The 19639-nt window shown below is 31.2% G+C and overlaps 1 protein-coding gene across 1 annotated transcript; it reads right to left on the bottom strand.

Annotated features, from left to right (window-relative positions):
- Positions 1–5660: 5660 nt before the first annotated feature.
- On the bottom strand, positions 5661–18979 carry LOC126892811 (uncharacterized). Its single transcript, XM_050662546.1, has 2 exons — positions 17341–18979; positions 5661–5749 (listed from the first exon to the last, which is right to left on the bottom strand). The coding sequence occupies exons 1-2, from the start codon at positions 18977–18979 to the stop codon at positions 5661–5663; spliced, it is 1728 nt and encodes a 575-aa protein (XP_050518503.1).
- Between the last annotated feature and the right edge of the window lie 660 nt (positions 18980–19639).

Consider the following 19639-nt stretch of genomic DNA (forward strand, 5'->3'; position numbering starts at 1 on the left):
AGGGGAACATGGGTTGGGGGAGCGTTTTTAGGGGTGAAAACGGTTAATTACGATTTGCGGCAAAAAGGCACATCCTATCGAAAAAAGTTTAATTGCAATGTTGTAGGCAATAAAAAGATCTACAACTTGTGTAAATAAACATTTCTCACATAACCTCAAAATATCCGAAAAAATCGGAAAATTGAATGTTTTGGATTTTATTTATTTTTTTTTTCTCACTGAATAAAAAAATTTTTTTTTACCAAATATGGTGGAAACTTACCTCTTTCTGTCCCAAACACGCTGTAATTTTTCTGTATAAAAATATTTTTTAAAACTCTTGTTTTTTATGTTTAAGGGAAAATGTAAGCATTTTTTCAATTGAAAAATCTCCCGAAATTTTTTTAGCTTTTTTAAAGAAGTTCGCATTTTTTTGTTTATTGAGACCTCTATTTTCTGATGGTGTAAAAAAATATATACGTTACTGTGGAAAATTTTGTCACAAAAGGCAAAAATTGGAAATTTATTTTCAACCTCTCACCATTTTCAGATTTTCAGACGTAATATAAGTTGCATAGCGCGCAGGAACCAACGAAATTTATGAAAGAAAATAATAATATTTCATTGATTAATTGAGAATAAGACACAGGTAGTATTTACCTTTTTGTGTAGATTCCACAATTTCTTTTTAAATAAATAAATTTGTCACTAAATTCTTTTCACAAAATTATGTTTAACACATACGTTTGATTCACTGTATGTGTCATCATGGTACACATAATGGCCGCGGCGCGGCGTCTAGCTGGGCTGCACCTACTCGCTAAATAGAGTTTATTACGTCAAACTACTGCAATCCTACAGGGTGTGAAGTTTGCTACGAAATTAATAAGAAAACGTAATTATCTTTTAACCTACCCTGTATAATGTTACAAAACTTTATATTTTAACAAAGAAGAAATCGACGAGAATCCAAAAATATAGAAATATACAGGGTGTCCCATTTAAAAAAAAGAAGTTATAAGCAACTCCCAGTATAACCGGAAGTACCAAATCGATGAAAATATTTTCATTAAATAGATCAATCTTCAAAACCAATTTTCATAATTCAGTTGCCTTTAGTTCTCGAGATATTTCTAATAGGCCCTTTATCTGCCTCACCTTATATATTATATAGTATTAGTATTATTTTTAATAATTTGAGATTGAGAAAAATATTTTTATATCGTCACTGCTATGAATATGATTAATTTTTAGGACTTTCTGACTTCACCTTTAACGTTTAAAATAAATGAGTTTTTATTTCCGTTTTTGATTTTTGTGTAACACCATGAGCAACACCTATAACAGCTGCAATATTTACGTTCATTTTAATACGAAACTATCCAGTAAATCATATTTTGTAAAAGTAATTTCTGATTTTGCCAAAATGCCAATCCAATTAAAAAGATTTACTACTTTTCAAACATATATCATTGCGTTACGTATAACCATCCATGTTGAATGAGCAGGTACATATTTCCCGTGATACATATTAGCATGAAGCGGAGGCAATTTATCAGAAAATCTTAACAATGGCGTCGGGGATGTTTTTATTTTTTAAATTCTTTTTACTGAGCCAGGTGAACGAGTTTAAATGAAATGGTCATGTAATTTTGCAGGCGAAATCCTCGTTTAAGGGTTCCAAGCGTTTAGGGTTTTAAACCTAATGCAGTTTTTTGCCACGTTTTTCATTCTGACCTTTTTGTGAATCACGTAGGTAACGTTTGTTTATTTTCCTATCATTTGTCTTATGAAAATTTGCGATATATTTGGAATTCAATTCAATTTATTGTGAATTGTGAACTTGGTTTGGTAGTTACTTGTTAGTTGACTTATGCAGTCATATGCCGGTTTAAAATCGAGAAAGAGATACTACAACACATTCTAGAAAAAGCGCAAAAGCTTAACACTTTAACTGCCAGGTAAATTCAGAGTAAATTTTGTACCGGGTCTTCTGGGCCAAATTATTTTTTTCTTCTTAATTACTCTATTTGTGTTTTTTTTTAGCAAAAAACATAAAATCAGATTTGTTTTTTGGTTATTTTTGTAAAAATTGCTGTGTCCTCATTTAGTACACGCGGCCTGTAATTGTGAAATTGTTCCTAATGTCTAGTTGCAGGCCATGAGTACCACAGATGGACACTGAAGGTCAAATAGTCCGTTATTTTTCCAGTAAGAGAATCCTCTAATTATTTTTAATAACATCATCCAAAGCAAAATGTCAGTTACAAAATTCAAAGAATATATGTGTGCATGCAACTTCTTCAAAGTATTAATCTGCCCCTTCCTGTACAAGTTCAAGCCAAACATGAACTTACTCAAAATGATTTGAACAAAAGAGGCAGATGCACGATTTGTTACAAAAAAACTCTGAACTACATGGTCGAAATTATGCTGTAAAAAACACAAAACGAATAACATGGGTATGCAACGGATGTGAAGACAGCCTTTTATGTACTTAGAATGTTTCTTTGCCAACCATGTTTTCACAGAAAAATAACTAAAACATGTACAATAAAATTAGCTCTCAGTACTTAGTTGTCTAGTTGAAAAATACTACATTCTATGTTACTTTTGATAATAATATGCTGTACTGTCTTAAAAAAAATGACATTAATGTATAGTTAATTTTCATTTTATTATCCCTTATATTTTAAAAATTAAAAAAACCCCAGGATATTTTTAAATGTTATAGTTCTACGCCAGACTCAATGATATTCCTGTTTAAATACAAGGTAAATGTGTACCAACCACGGACACATGACTGAAAGGCTGATAAAACCTGTGTCCAATATATGTACACATGGCAAAGAACTAAAATTGCCTGTGTCCATATATGGTACGCATGAAAGTTAAAGTGTTTAATGTAAAACATGTACCATCTCTTTGTCGATTTTAAAACGGCTTATGACAGTCCCACAGTACTAAGTCTGTACAACGCTATGAATGAATTAGGAATTCCAAAAAAACTCAGCAGTAAAATTTCGCTGAGGAATATTCGATGAGGAAGATTATGACAAGAAATACACAAATACTAAATTGAAAACCAAAAGGTAAAAAATGTCGGACCTCTGTTGAAAAGATGCGGAAGAGGCAACAAATGCCTAAACATCTAGTAGCATATCGCAGATAATTAATTTATTACCTCATTCTTTAGTCCTGTCGCCAGGGGGGGTACAACGGCCTCCTTAATTCAGATGGACTTACCCAAGTTTTTTTATGTATTTTGACCCGTAGAACACGAATTTTTTGGGTAACAGTTGATCCGGATATCGATAAGATTGTTACATACAAAGAACTTGAGGAATCACATAACAGCGATTTTTCGCAAAACGAAACATTTTTTGTATTTTTTTGGGTCATTCTCAGCAAAAAATGGTCTTACAAGTTTTTTTGTAGGATGCATAGTTTTCAAGATAAACGCGTTTGAACTTTCAAAAAATCGAAAAAGTGCAACTTTTGAACCCAAATAACTTTTGATTTAAAAATAAAATAGCAATTATGCTTACTGCATTTGAAAGGTCAAGTAAAATTCTATCGGTTTTGATTATTTGCATTGCTAAAAATTAAGTTTTTATCTGTTAAACAAATCCATAAACACATAGTGTTTCCCGTGCCCAATGCATGCGTTTCAATGTACGTAATCTACGTAGAAATTGTGTATGCGCGCCTACTCGTTGAATTTCAAATGAGAAATGCATTGAAAACATCATTCAATCACTATGTGTTTATTGCTGTGTTTAACAATAAAAAAATTAATTTTTAGCAATGAAAGTAATCAAAACCGATAGAATTTGACTTGACCTTTAAATGCGGTAAGCAGAATTGCTATTTTATTTTTCAATCAAAAGTTATTCGGGTTCAAAAATTGCCACTTTTCGATTTTTTGAAAGTTCAACCGCGTTTATGTCGAAAACTATGCATCCTACGAAAAAACTTGTAAAAACATTTTTTGCTTAAAATGACCCAATAAATACAAAAAAATATTTTGTTTTGCGAAACATCGCTGTTATGTGATTCCTCAAGTTCTTTGTTTATAACAATCTTATCGACATCCGGATCGACTGTTACCCAAAAAATTCGTGTTCTACGGGTCAAAATACATAAAAAAAAACTTGGGTAAGTCCATCTGAATTAAGGAGGCCGTTGTACCCCCACTGGCGACAGGACTACTTCCTCGTGAATATATTAAAGACGTCTTCCAACGACTGATTAAAGAATTTTGGAGTTATTGCGTCTTCCCTTTTAACAATTTTGCTTTCACCCATTTTAACAAAATGTGAAAATGTTGAAATAATCATGACTGTCTGTTCGTCTGTAAACAAACTCCTCCGTCATTAGACCACCTAGAATGACAAATGGGGTGTCGAATGAGAGCTTATAACCCAAGGATGGTACTAAATGTGAAAAACTTGACCTCGGACTTCCGCTTTTAGAGTTGCAACTGGAAGTACTGTTTTAAAGTCGCCGAAATAGTACAAGCGATATATTATGCAACGCGCCTTATTAAAACGAGAAGAAATATCAACTTCCGATTTCATGCAGGTCTGTTCGTCTGTTTGTTTGTAAGCGAATATAACTCCTCCATTAATAAAAACAGATATAATGACAAATGGGGTGTCGAATTAATGCTTCTGTTACAGTTCAAGTTGATTCTCGGTTAGAGTTGACTTTTCCTAGTTCGAGTCAACTCCAACTGAAACGAGCAGTAAAAGTTGATTTGAAAAATTTAAATCAACTTTTACTAGTTGAAGTTGACTCTTCCTAACTCTTGTTAGTAAAAGTAGATTATACAATTTATACGAGTATAATCTCACGTGCCTTTTTGATGAGTGTGCGTCTCTTTGTTTTGACCGTTTCAACTACTTATTATTATTAGTCCAGGCTGTAACGTCGCCCATGTTAGGTAAATTATTCGGATTCGATTTTTTTGCATAAATTTACTCAAACAAATACATCCTTATAACAAATACACAGTGTCAGGCGGTACCGCGGTGGATTGTACCGCGGTGTCGAACAATTCTATAAAATTGTTTAACAAATTTTTGTTAACCAAATTCACAAAAATAATTCTTATCTACTCTACCTCATATTATGTATAAATTTTTATTGTGTGAAAATTGTAAATATAGATAGCAGTACATGAAGGGTTTAAAGTGTGCCTTAAGTAATAATGTATTTTAAATGGGATTTACTTTTTCGCACTGTTTTTTAGCACCCTTTCATATAATCAATTATCCTTAACTTTCGCCTTTTCATAGTGATGACATGTGAGCAATAAATTACAAAAAAAGATTTGACAGTTTTGTGGTTTGACAGAAGTTTGAATTTTTAAATGTCAAAGTTCTAAAAAATTGTAAAATAGGAATGTATTCCAGTGACGAAGAGTTGCAGTTTTTTTATTTGTTTTTTGGTAGATAAAATATTGGTTTTTAGATGAATTCATACAGCTATCTCTTACAAGAATAAGAGTATGAAACTACTCTTATAAATCAAGAACTTACGCTGACCAAGCGAAAATAGCGATAAAAATAGATTTTCAAGCCGTTATTTGTACAAATTAAGGATGAATATTGCATCAATGAGAATTTGTATTGCTATAGAAGCAAGCAGTAGTGATAGTAAGAATAATGTATATAAATTTAAGTGGTTGCAGCCAACAGAGTCCCGTTTCTATCATGAAATGCCTGCTGAAAAGCAACTTCAAGATTATCATTCTGAACTATTTCGTCTGAAAAAAGTAAAAAATGTTTTAGCATCTATGAAATCAAGAGGATGCTTTAGAACATATACCATTACCTTAGATGATAATTTGAAAGTGATTTATTTTGATTCAGATGGTGATGTGGTTTATCAAAATGAGTACCTACAGCAGACCTTATTACCAGAGTATGAGAAGACAGAAGCGATTGAACAATCTCCAGCATTAGTCCAGTTGCTCCAAAATAGTAAAACAGGTATACTTAAAGTTGAAAAGAAAAACTATAAAAAAATAAAAGGTGATTTTGTACTTCGAAATTTTAATGGGAAAAATGTTCCAATGAATTCATGGCTTAATACCTTCGAATCAGAATGTTCGCGATGTGAAGTGGATGCTGATAAAGACAAGATTTTGATTCTACATCTGTTTCTTGATGGAATAGCAAAGGAATGGTTTGAATCAAAAATAATAACATTAGGCTTAGATAACAGTTTTGAGGTATGGAAAATTAATTTTTTAGATAGTTTTTGTGAAACAGGTTGGCATAACCATAGGAAAGCGTATTCTTTTAAGTATATAGCTGGTAGTCTTGTTGATTATGCATTTCGTAAAGAAAATTTATTGCTAAATGTCAAAAATGATTTTCCTAGTGATATACTAATCGATTTAATTGTGAAAAATTTGCCAATATTAATAGAACTGACGTTACAACAATGGAAAAATTGATAGGTGAATTACGAAAATTGGAAAGTTCAGTTATAAGAAAGAAAGATAAATCACAGACAAAACCAAATTTTCAACAAATTTCAGAAGAAAAAAAAAGTTGTCAATATTGTGATAAAAAAGGATTCTCTGGGAGGTTTCACCCAGAGGCAATGTGCCGTTTAAAGCAAAAAGATACGAAAACAATACAAAAAAAAAACAAATCAAATGATATTAAATATGTTACTAATATTGCTATACAGGAGACATTAAATGAAACGATAACCGACCAAAAAAACTGAATTTGCTGCCATTGATCAAATTAAAAGTATTCCTAAATAATAGAGAATTATGTGGAATCTATGACCCAGGGTCAAATGTTACTCTTCTGAATTCGAAGGTAGCAGGTAAGTTGGGATTAGTTATTCATGAAGATAGAAATATGTTTAAAACGGTAAATGGCAGAACAAATTTTACAGGAAAACTAATTGCAAAAATGAAAATTAATAAGATCGAGAAAAATGTTAATCTTTTTGTAATTAATGATGAGTATTTCGAGTATGATATTCTACTTGGATTAGATTCTATTTTGAATTTTCAAATGAAACAAGATTTTGATTTAGAAATTTATCAAAGATTAGATGAAAATATTGAAGAAAAGATTGAAAAATTTAATCACAATATTAATATGACTGAATATACAATAAACTTTAATGAAGGAATTCCCACAGAGCTTTTTGAAGCAAAATTAGAACATTTACAGCCAGATCAGAAAAGTAAAATAGAAATATTATTAAATAAATATGACAATATTTTTGCAAGACATAAATTTGATATTGGGCAAGTTCAAAATAATGAAGCTCAAATTAAACTTTTAGAACATAAATTTGTCGCAAAGAAACGATATAGATGCTCAATAGAGGATCAAAAAGAGATAGAATTTCAAATAGGACAATTGTTAAAAGCAAATTTAATAGAAGAATCATCTTCGCCCTTTGCAGCACCTGTTACATTGGCTCTTAAAAAAGATGAAGGATCTTAAACAAGATTATGCATTGATTTTCGTGAATTAAACAAATTAATTGTTCCCGAACCACAACCTTTTCCATTAATTGACGAGATTTTGACCAAAACACGGAATGCTAAATTCTTTACTACTTTAGATATAAATTCTGCTTTTTGGTGTATTCCAGTTCGGAATAAAGATAAATATAAGACAGCCTTCGTTACACAAGATGGTCATTGGCAATGGAAATGCTTACCTTTTGGGCTTAAAACATCACCAGCAATATTTCAAAGAATTTTAAGTAATATTATCAGAAAACATAATTTAAACTCATTTTGTATAAATTACATAGACGATATTTTAATATTTTCATTATCATTTGAAGAACACTTAGAGCACATTGAGAGACTTATGGAAGCCATTTTAGAAGAGGGATTTAGGCTCAAACTTCTAAAGTGTAATTTTGCAAGAAAAGAGGTAAAATATTTAGGACACATTGTGGGAAACAATTTAGTTCGTCCTTTACATGATAATTTAATATCGATCAGAAATTTTCCAGCACCAGATACCAGGAAAAAAATACGACAGTTTTTGGGAAAAGTCAATTTTTATCACAAATATATAAAAGATTCAGCCAGATTATTAGAACCATTACATAATTTACTTAGAAAAGATATTAAATTCCACTGGTCTTTAAACTGCCAAGCAGCTGTTAGTGAGGTAAAGAGTATTCTCTGCTCTGAACCTATTCTAGCTATTTTTGACCCAAATGCTCCTACAATTATATATACCGATGCTAGTGTTTTAGGAGTTGGTGCAGTTCTCAAACAAAAACAAGAAAATGGAGAAATGAAACCTGTGGCTTACTTTTTAAAAAAATTGAACAAATATCAGAAAAACAAAAAAGCAATTTTTTTAGAGTGCCTGGCAATTAAAGAAGCATTAAAATTTTGGCAATACTGGCTAATGGGAAGAAAATTTGTAGTTATTACTGATCATAAGCCCCTTGAGGGAAGAGAACTTCGTACAAGACCAGATGAAGAATTAGGAGATATGACTCATTTTCTTTCACAATTTGACTTCGACATTAAATATGAACTCGGAAAAGGAAATGTAGAAGCAGACTGCCTTTCTAGAAACCCAGTTTTGGAAAATATAGAAAATGGAGAAACATTTATAAAAACAGTGAACCTAGTGACATTAACTGAGATAAAACAAGACCAGAATAATAATCGACAAGCTATAGATAAAATGATAGGAACAATTTTCAACCAAGATGTATTCTATAAATTGAGGGAGAACCAGAAAAAAATAATATTATCCAAGGATTTTGGAGTGGAGTTAGTAACAAAAATTCACAAATTTTATGGTCATATTTGTGCTGGTAAAGTATTTAACAAAATTAGGAATTTTTACTACATCAAGAATTTGGATTTACTGGCAAAGGATATCTGCCAGAAATGCGAGATCTGCTGGAAAAATAAAACAAGAGTAGGTCCAAAATGTGGTCTCTTGTCACAATTAGGTCCGGCAAAAGAACCTTTCGAGATTATGTCCCTAGATACAATAGGAGGATTTGCTGGCAATCGTTCAACAAAAAAATACCTCCACTTACTTGTAGATCATTTTACCAGATATGCATTTGCAGTTACTTCCAAAAATCAGACGACAGGTGATTTCATTAAACTAATCTCTAAAATTCAAGATAAACACCCCATAAAAACATTATTAACACATCAGTATCCGGGAATTAATTCCAAAATAGTTAGAAATAATTTGAAACAGTTAAATATTCAACTGGTTTTTACAGCAGTGGACTGCCCATTTTCAAATGGTTTAAATGAAAGACTTAATCAAACATTAGTTAATAGGATAAGATGCAAATTAAATGAAACTAGAAGTAGAGCATGGACAAAAATAGCTGAAGAATGTATAGATGAATATAATAGAACAGATCATTCCGTAACCGGATACAGCCCAGAATATTTGCTTTTTAGAAAAGCGGATCCGATTGTTCCCGAGGAACTTTGTGAAACAAGAAATTTGTCAAAAGATAAGCAAATAGCTTATAAAAATTCAGTACGACATCATGAATATAACAAAAAACTGTATGACAAAAATAGAAAATTCTATGAATTTAAAGAAGGAGATTGGGCATATGTGGAAAATAAATCCAAGCTAAATAGAAAAAAGCTTGATGAAATAAGACTAGGCCTGTTTCAAATAAAGAAACGAATTTCAAATACGTTATATGAAATAGATATTGGATACAAAAGGAACGATATGAATTATTTTCACATCTCAAAATTGATGCCTTGTGACCAACCATAGACTTTAGTGGTTTGTCATACCTGTTGGTGGGGGGATGTAAAAATAAAATTATGCTTATTTTTAATAAAACAACATTTCGATAATTTAGGGTATTTGTAGTTTTAGGCGGCATGACTCTATAATTGTAGTTTGTAGTTTGACTGACGTTTTGTAAATTATTTGATAGTTGTCAAAAACTCATAAGAAATAGCATTGTTCTTGATTCTCTTTTTTGGGTTTGTATGTTTAAGTTATTTTAGTTATATTAATGGTTTTAATCTATCTTGTACATATTGTAAATAAACTCTTTTTTAGATGAATTCATACAGCTATCTCTTACAAGAATAAGAGTATGAAACTACTCTTATATGTATTTCATTGCTAATCTTTCAAGATATGTATGTATCAGCGCTGTCAGCGCAAATAAGTCATATTATATCATATTATAAAAGGATATATTAGTGTTCTTAGTATTTATTATTTTATAATAATAGTAAGTATATTTAAAGTATTTTTGTATTAAATTTGTCAGTATGTATGAGAAATCTTGTAACCTGTCAAAGCAAAAGGGATATACCTAGCTCAGTGGTAGAGCGTGTGACCGGAGATCAAGAGGTCCCGGATTCAAATCCCGGACAATTCATATTCTTTATATATATATATATATATATATATATATATATATATATATATATATATATATATATATATATATATATATTATTGGTATCGTTTTAGTAAAACATTTTTAAAAGTGGTAGGTAAAGAAAGTTAGTTTAATATTTAAATAAAATACAAATAACCTGTTAAGTATATTAATTTCGTTGAAATCATAATAATAGAAGTATAACTTCTTACGTGCGTACAAAGTACACACACATTCTTTTTTTTTAGATTATTTTGGTCATTCGGAGCAAAAAAGGTCTCTTGTGATTTTTATCTGAAATTGATAGTTTTCGAGTTAAACGCGATTTAAAATTTGAAAAATGCGAAATGACCATTTTTAAGGCTAAATAACTCGATTAAAAACTATTATTATGAAAGTCAGAAAGTCACCTAATCAAAGTTTAAAGCACCCCTACAAGATCCTGTAGAAATTTTTGTCATTATTTTATTAATAAGCTGTTATTTTAATTATCAACAATGAGCGAAGATCCTCCATTCCGACCGTCCAATGGTGCATCTCAGTCGCACTCACATTGACAGCCGCCTCAATACGCTCCTAGCGCTCATTGTTAATAATTAAAAATAACAGCTTAGTAATACAATAATGACAAATATTTCTTCAGTACCTTGTAGGGGGGTCGTTAAAATTTGATTTGGTGACTTTCTGACTTTCATAATAATAATTTTTAACTGAGCTATTAAGCCTTGAAAATGGTCATTTTCGCATTTTTCAAATTTTAAATCGTGTATAACTCGAGAACAATAAATTTTACAGAAAAATCACAAAAGACCTCTTTTGCTCCGAATGACCCAAATTATTGGTGTAAAAAAATGTCCGAAGTGAATTTTTTTGTGAATTTGTTTAAAAAAAATTGTTTAGACAATTTTTCGATTACGGTACTACCTGACACCCTGTGGATTCGTTATAAGGACCTCTTTTTGAGTAAGTTTTCGCAAAAAAATAAATATCACGATTTGAACATAATATACAGTAACATTTAATTTCTAGAATCGGTTGTTTGTGTGAATCAACTTTTATTAAATGGCATTGGGAACAGTATATTTTTCCTAGTTGGAGTCTACTTTTACTAGTAAATGTTGAATAAAAATCTTCATTTTATATTTATGTATAATCAACTTTTACTAAAACCAGCCGTTTAAGTCGACTCGAACTAGGAAAAGTCAACTCCAACTGGATAATCAAGTTGAACTGTAACACTTGTTGCCCAAGGACAGTATTAAAAATAAGACATTTGACCTCGGACTTCCGGTTTTAGAGATAAGTACTGTTTTAAAGACGTTAAAATAGTACCTACAAGTCTTAGCAAGACGAGAACAAAATACTCTCGGTTTCATGCCTGTCTATCAGTCTGTCCGTGAACAAAATTCCTCCGTCATTAAAATAGATATAACAAATGAGGTGTTGCATGAGAACTTATACCCAAAAATGGTATTAAATTTGAGAAATTTGACCTCTTCTACATCTACACCAGATGACTTTTTTATCTTGGTTTAATTGATTTCATTCTTCCACGTTTATCTCATTGAAACAATAAATAATAAGAGTGATTAGTTACTTTCAACTAAAATTAAGGCTTCCATAAAATTCCTCAAACACCTGAATGATAAGCAATTAGAAAATTAAGGCCAAATGATTGACGATATGACCATTAAGAGCTGTAAGTGGTGTTGCCAACAAGAAAAAGTTACTCCCTTATTCTATAACTAATGGTACGATGTTCGGAATGTGAAAGATGTGAAAGGTAATTACTCATTTTCTTTTGCGGCGAAAGTGGTAAAACTAAGCGGAAAGGTGAATAAATAAAGCTTATTGAAATTCGACAAAAAATGTGGGGATGAATGGTAAGTATTTTTCAGGATGATTTATGTAATTTCTTTTAGGAATATCTGTCACAGTAATGCTGTGATATCTGTTAACTAGAAAGTGTATAAATGAAAAAAAAAATTAAAAAAACTTACAGTAAAATGTAAAACGTCTGTTGTAAGATTGTTATATGATATGCCAATTTGTATGGGCATATTATGGTATCTGAGTATTATTCATATTAATGTCCGACTTGTAGTCGAGGAAATGAAGCATTTTGGCTCGCAATTTTTTCGTCCAACATGGATTTACTTGAAATTTTCACATAAGGTAGGGAATAGTCCAAGGATCATTTTCTATATCATGCCGCTGTAAGCTAAAACCTTGGGGGTGGTTGCCACCCCATCTCGGGGGTGGGAATTTTTTATTAAATTTTAACCATATAAATCAATGTAAAAAGTAATTCTAAGAAAAAAAAATGGTTTTTATATTTTCTTCGTAAAACTAATATTTTTCGAGTTATTGAAAGTAACAATAGTATATAACAATAATAATAAAAAATTTCTAACATAAAAATAGAGCGATTTATGATCAAAAAAAGTCGGTACTTGCTTTTCTCTACGAAAAAATTAGTGAAAATAACCCCCTAACTACCCTACTAATTGAAAAATTGGTCTTCAGCTTTCTATAATTCCTTGTATTTTTGTATTGTCAATACATCCAAGAAATTTGACCTATAGTACATTCTTTCACGGTTTTTGCTCTAAATTTTAAAGAACCGCTTGGATTGACATGAAATTTGGCATACTTACAGCTTACATGTCAAAGAAAAAAATTGATATTGTGCCGATGTGTGCTTTTGCCCTGGGCGTGACTTTCACCCCCTCTTGGAGGTGAAAATATATATGTCCAAAATAAGACCAGAAATGGGTAAACTGTTCTTACAGTTACTGTTAGAACTTTTGTTCTATAGATCTTTTTCGCCAAGTCAACACTTTTCGAGTTATTTGCGAGTGAATATGATCATTTTTCAACCAAATAACCACATTTTTAGAAGGTTTTGTAAAAGTAAGTATTTTGTCGAAAATAACGTTATTATGTAGAAAGGATGTCTTCAATTTCTTAAGAAATAAAATAATACACCATCATGGTTCACAACTTTATTCTCACCTCATGTCTTACAGTCTTCTGTCTATCATCTGTCAGCTGTCATTACCCCTTGACAACCTGACAGAACATCAAATTTAAATTTAAAAAAAGGCGGTAACGATCACAAACCATACATACTTATAGACGTTTCACGACCATGTTAATCTTTTGGATCGAATTAACGCCATCTCTTGATTGGAATGGGAACTAAATTGACAAATTTTAGTTACGTGGGTATTTCAAATTATAAATTTTGCGGGATTTTTGATGAAATTTCGCAGGAAATTAAAACAACAGAAAGACAATTCAATGTTTTACTGAAAACTTCAAATATTCCAATTTGTTTTGAAAATGCTAAACACTACTGCCATGTGTCACGTGAAAGCACTGATGTAATATTGAGTTGAATGAAAATTTTTGAAAGAATCTTGTAGGATGATTGTTTAGATAAATACCTTATAATCTTTTACAAACTTCCAAAAATATATAGGCCCGAAATGTTGATGACACACTTGTTTATTGGAATAAACTGTTTCAGGATCTATTATATTGTTTTTTTAAATGTGGAGAAACACAACACGGGATGATCAATCAATGTAAACTAAAAATTCTACTCATAAAAACGGAGGGGAGGTTAATACAATTGATTAAAATTGTGATTAAATCTAATTAAAAACGTAACACCACTATACACAATAAAATACATAAGTCACAAACTGTAAAATAAAAATTAAATAACAAAACAAATTAATTTAATTGTCAACTGTCAGTTGTTAAATATGACAAGACAATTGACTGACAGCGACATCTCTGGATTGGAATGGTAATTAATTTGCTGTCTTGACCTTGACAATTTACGTGAAACGTCTATGAGTATGTATGGTTTGTGGTAACGATAAGAAGCCTACAACTCGGCCAACCGACAACAAGAGCGCCCTCGCTCTTCCATATACAAAAATACAAAACTATTTGGAAGTACATAAACATGACAAAAATCATAACATTCATAAATATTTGTCATAACATGCCATCTGTCATAAACTGTCATCGATAGTACATAAACATGACAAAAATCATAACATTCCTAAATATTTGTCATAACATGTCATCTGTCATGAACAAAAATATAACTACACTGAAAGTGAAAGTACATAAACATGACAAAAATCATAACATTCATAAATATTTGTCAAACATTATTTCTAATAAACATAAATTATCATAAGCACCTTTCAGGAATTATTCCTCATAAATGTAATTCATCATAAGTTCTTAAACGTCCTATACATAATGGGTAATTATAGATATTAATTGTTTTGCACAAATATAAGTTGGAGTTGCTAAACATAAAGTAAGTAATTTAGTGTGAATAAAATAAGAATCATAATATAAAAGGTTAAAATACTTAAATAAAATCTAAGACAACGCAAATGGATAAAACCCTTATAGAACTATTAAGTCATACAGGAAGACTTAGTTTAGTGTGATGATTTCATCCATAATCTGAGATGATCAGCATCAAATACACCTTCGAATGGTTTCTGAGTCACCTGAAAACCCTCAACATCAGAAATTAGATATCTGTCATTAGGTAATATTTTCTTAATAATATAAGGTCCCTTAAATTTAGGTAATAGTTTCTTATTTACACCAGGTGTAACATCAACATTAGGTGTCATGACATAATCACCAATATTATAAATTGAAGCTTGTTTATGTCTTGAATCGTAGTACAGCTTATTGACTTCTTGGGATTTCTCTATCTTGTCACATGCATTATGTCGTAGTTCGTTAATATCGGATTTGTCTTTGTTAATGGATGACAGAAAATACTTTAAATGATCTTTGACATTACCTACTTGGTTCATTCCAAACAATAGTTTAGAAGGTGTTTGGCCTGTACTTCGATTAACAGTGTTGTTGACAGCAAATTCAACTTCATTAAGTACTTGATCCCAACATTCTGGGCCCTTGGTTAGTTTCGCTATCATTGGTATAATGAACCGGTTGAACCTTTCAATCTGTCCATTGGCTCTTGGTACGCCGGTAGCTACAAGAGCATGCTGTATTCCATTATCGGTTAAAAATTCAGTGAATTGTTTGGACGTAAATGCTGAGCCCCGATCGGTGACTATTTTTAAAGGTTTACTGTAAGTAAAGAAGTATGAGTTTAAATACTTAATAACATCATTACAATTAGTTGACTTGCAAGCATACAATTTCAAGAATTTAGTAAAGCCATCTACAATTGCAAAAATATGTTTATAACCAGTTCCTTTAGATTTTTCAAGAGGTCCACAATGATCCAAATGTAAAATATTAAATGGTTTGTCTCCCTTTGGTATGCTGTGTAAAAATCCTTCCCTTTTACCACTGTTAGGAGCAAATACAATGCACTTCAAACAATTTGTAATATAAGTTCTTACCTTTTGTCTCATATTAGGAAACCAGTACGATTCTTTCATGGCTTCACAACATTTATCTAAGCCCACATGTCTTAATTCATCATGGCAACTCCGAATCACATTGTTTTCCATTGATTCAGGTACATAAAATAGTAGTAAATTATTACTTTTTCTATAAAGTATGTCATTATTTAATTCAAACAACTTATGCTCACTGGATTGTAATGTCTCCTTTAATTTACATATAATATCATCTTGCCCTTGTTTAATAGCTAAATTATGTTCAAAAGTGTTTTCCTCAATTATTAAAATACTTCCAAAGCACCTACTTAAAGCATCAACATGCTTCATGCTTGTTCCACTTCTGTGTTCTATAGTATAATCAAAATTATCAAGAACGAGACTCCATCTCATAATTTTAGGGCTAACATCCTTCTTCTGTAAAGCTGTTGTTACACTATTACAGTCTGTCAGTATCTTAAATTTAATTCCATATAAGTATACTCTAAATCGGTTAAGTGTGTTGATAACGGCTTTTAGTTCCAAAATAAAACTATGCTGTTTAGATTCTGCTTGAGTAGTTCTCTGACTGTAAAAGAACACTGGATGAAATTTTTGGTCTGCTTGTTTTTGGAGTAATATCCCACCATAACCACTAGAGCTGGCATCACAATGGATTTGGGTTTCAGCTGTAGGAGAATAGAGAGCTAAAACAGGTTTGGACACTAAAATTTGTTTTAAACTATGAAAACTTTTCATTTGTTCTCTTCCAAATTCAAATGAAACATTCTTTTTTAATAAATCATAAAGTGGTCCAGCAATTATTGAAAAGTTGGGAACAAATTTTCTAAAATATGAAGTAAGGCCTATGAAACTGTGTAACTGTTTAACATTTCGTGGTACTGGGTACTCTTTAATTGCACTAATATGTCGATCACTTGGTCTTATCTCATCACCATTAATTATGTAGCCTAAATGATTTATTTTAGTCATTAAAAAGGAGCATTTGTCAAGACGGAGATTCAATTTGTTTTGAACCAATAAGCAAAATATCTCTTTTAGAATGTCTAAGTTCTCTTCAACAGTTTTTGTTGCTATTAATAAATCATCAATATAAATTAGTAATTTGTTATGTTCCATCAAGTCCTTGAATATAGTATGAATGTATCGCATAAAAACAGATGGTGAATTGCGCAAACCAAATGGCATTTTCAAAAATTCATATTGAGCACTGGGAGTTACAAATGATGTGTATTTAATTGAAGATTCCTCTACATTAACATGATAAAAAGCACTTTTGAGATCCAAAGTTGAAAAATAATGTTTATCTTTTTAAGTTGACAAAGTTGATCTTCAATTAGTGGGATTGGAAAATTATCCCGTAAAGTGATTTTGTTTAATGAACGATAGTCTACACATAGTCTGAAGTCATTAGTTTTCTTTTTAATTAAAACTATTGGTGAACTATACTCTGAATTACTCTTACGAACAATATCCTTATCTAACAAGTCATTAATTAATTCTTGTACAGCATTTTTTTCAGCATATGATAACCTACGAGGTTTATAATAAAAAGGAACATGATTTGGATCTACAACAATTTTCATTTCACATTTAGTCATAGGTTCATTAGGTCTTTCTGGATTTACATAATCAGTCATAAAAATATCAACTAACTTTTGTCGATCTAAATTATTTAAATTAGGATTGATATCAATATTAATTTCATTTTTATCTACATAGTCAATATGTAAAATATCATTGTCAATATTTGTATTTTCAATATCTTTAGAAGAAATCTCTACTTTATTACCTGAAAAAGATATGGTAAGTTTGTCGTTCTGCATAAAATCTCTACCTAACAGACATTTATATGGTATGGTTTCATTTGGTACAACATAAATGAGTAAATCAATAAGTATGTCATTAACTTTCATTTTAAACAACACAGAACCCAAAATTTCTAGTTTACTTTGGTTAATACCCTGGAAAGTTTTCTCAGGAATATCAGAAAATTCAAAATTGAAAGATTTTACAGTATCTAAAGTTATTAAGGATATAGCACTACCTGAATCTACAATAGAATCAATATAAATAGAAATTTTGTCCTTCAAAAGACAAATTGGTAACATATACCCACTTGCATTATGCTGTTCCACAAATAGTGCAGTGTTACTTTCTACCTTGACCTTGGGTGGATTCATCCTGAACTCATTCTTGGGGCAATTATTTCTTTGGTGATCCATTGCTCCACACGTATAACACGAACCCTTTTGTCTAGCTGGTTGAGTACATTGAACTGCGGAATGTCCAATCACATTACAGTTGAAACATCTAATAGCTTTGCTTCTAGTAGCTGGATTATTTTTAAAAGTAGGTATTCTTGGCAAGTCGTATTTTGAATGTTCACGTTTTGTATTATAGTTTTCTTTTGCATTAGGTTTCTCTCTTCTATCGCTTATTCTACATTTTCGAGCACTAACAATTCTTTCATAACTCACGATGTCTTGATACAGGGTGTCTTCATCACAATGCTCTTTTGACATAATAAAATTACTTAATTCCTTACTCCACAAACCAATGGCAATTTGTTCTTTTGTTTCTTCAAATGGCAGTTCGAGTGATTTGCATAGAGAAACTTTCATATGGAAATAAATGGAAACATTCTCATTTTGATTTTGAGTACACTCTTGCATCTTTCTCCATAAATCTGTTTTATTTTGTGAAAACAGAAACGTTTTCCGGAAAGCTGTTTTGAATTTGGACCAATCTGTGATTTCTTCATTTAGGCCTATAAACCAGAACTTTGCAGCACCTTCGAGATTGCTTTTGGCTGTTTGGTATATAAATGCATCTGGCCAATTGTGTAGTACCGCTGTAGACTCAATTTGCTTTAACCATACTGCTGCTTGGCTGGAATCACCTTCACCATTAAATTTCTCAATAGTTTTAGATAAATCTGGCATTATATTAAAATTTGGTACAGGATTACTTATTGTTGACATGCTGTTTTGTAGTTGCAACATCTGAAGCATCTGTGCATTCTGTTGGAGTAATGAATTAACAAGGTTTACCATATTATCATTCGGATTCGGATTCACATTATTATTATTTGAGCCGGGGCTATTCGCTTGGGGTGATAACACAGGTGGTGGTGTAGGCGGTGTACCTGGTAAGTTATTTTCGAGGTTATCCATAACGAAACATAAAAAATATAATTTCCTTCTGTCCTAACAACACAGGGGGAACATAAGTATAACCCCACACCTGATTCTGTAGAAAGGATGTCTTCAATTTCTTAAGAAATAAAATAATACACCATCATGGTTCACAACTTTATTCTCACCTCATGTCTTACAGTCTTCTGTCTATCATCTGTCAGCTGTCATTACCCCTTGACAACCTGACAGAACATCAAATTTAAATTTAAAAAAAGGCGGTAACGATAAGAAGCCTACAATTAGTAAAAATATAGCCTATAAAAAAGTAAAAAAATTGTGTACGCGTTAGGTCTCTGGATCTCGTAGAACCAGAGTTATAGCCAATGAAATGTGACGCCTCACAACCCGGCCTAATTCTTCTCGATACTTCTCGGCGTTACGAGACAATACCATTCCTATCCACGGCGTTCGGAGCGAGCGCTGCCGAAGTATATATAAAGAACAGGAATCCGATCACAGGCCAGTCAGTCAACGAATGAGCCGCGACGCGTAATATAATTGTACTCGATTCGGATTTAATGAAATGTATATATTAATTATCGTTATGTTTAGTTAATTAAATCATAAATTTGAGTTGTAAATAAATTAGATGTGTTAGTTAGTGTTATTTGTAATTATTAAAATAAATTAAGTGAT

The sequence above is a fragment of the Diabrotica virgifera genome, chromosome 9, assembly GCF_917563875.1.
Source record: "Diabrotica virgifera virgifera chromosome 9, PGI_DIABVI_V3a".
In the NCBI taxonomy this organism is placed as follows: Eukaryota; Metazoa; Arthropoda; class Insecta; order Coleoptera; family Chrysomelidae; genus Diabrotica; species Diabrotica virgifera.

What these genes read in the sequence shown, in the direction of transcription:
- LOC126892811 (XM_050662546.1), bottom strand. Translation starts at nt 18,979, where the DNA reads ATGGATAACCTCGAAAATAACTTACCAGGTACACCGCCTACACCACCA. An exon ending in TCCTTTTTATTATAAACCTC is followed by an intron (nt 5,750 to 17,340) that starts GTAGGTTATCAT and finishes TACTTTTTTCAG; the next exon opens with ACGAAATAGTTCAGAATGAT.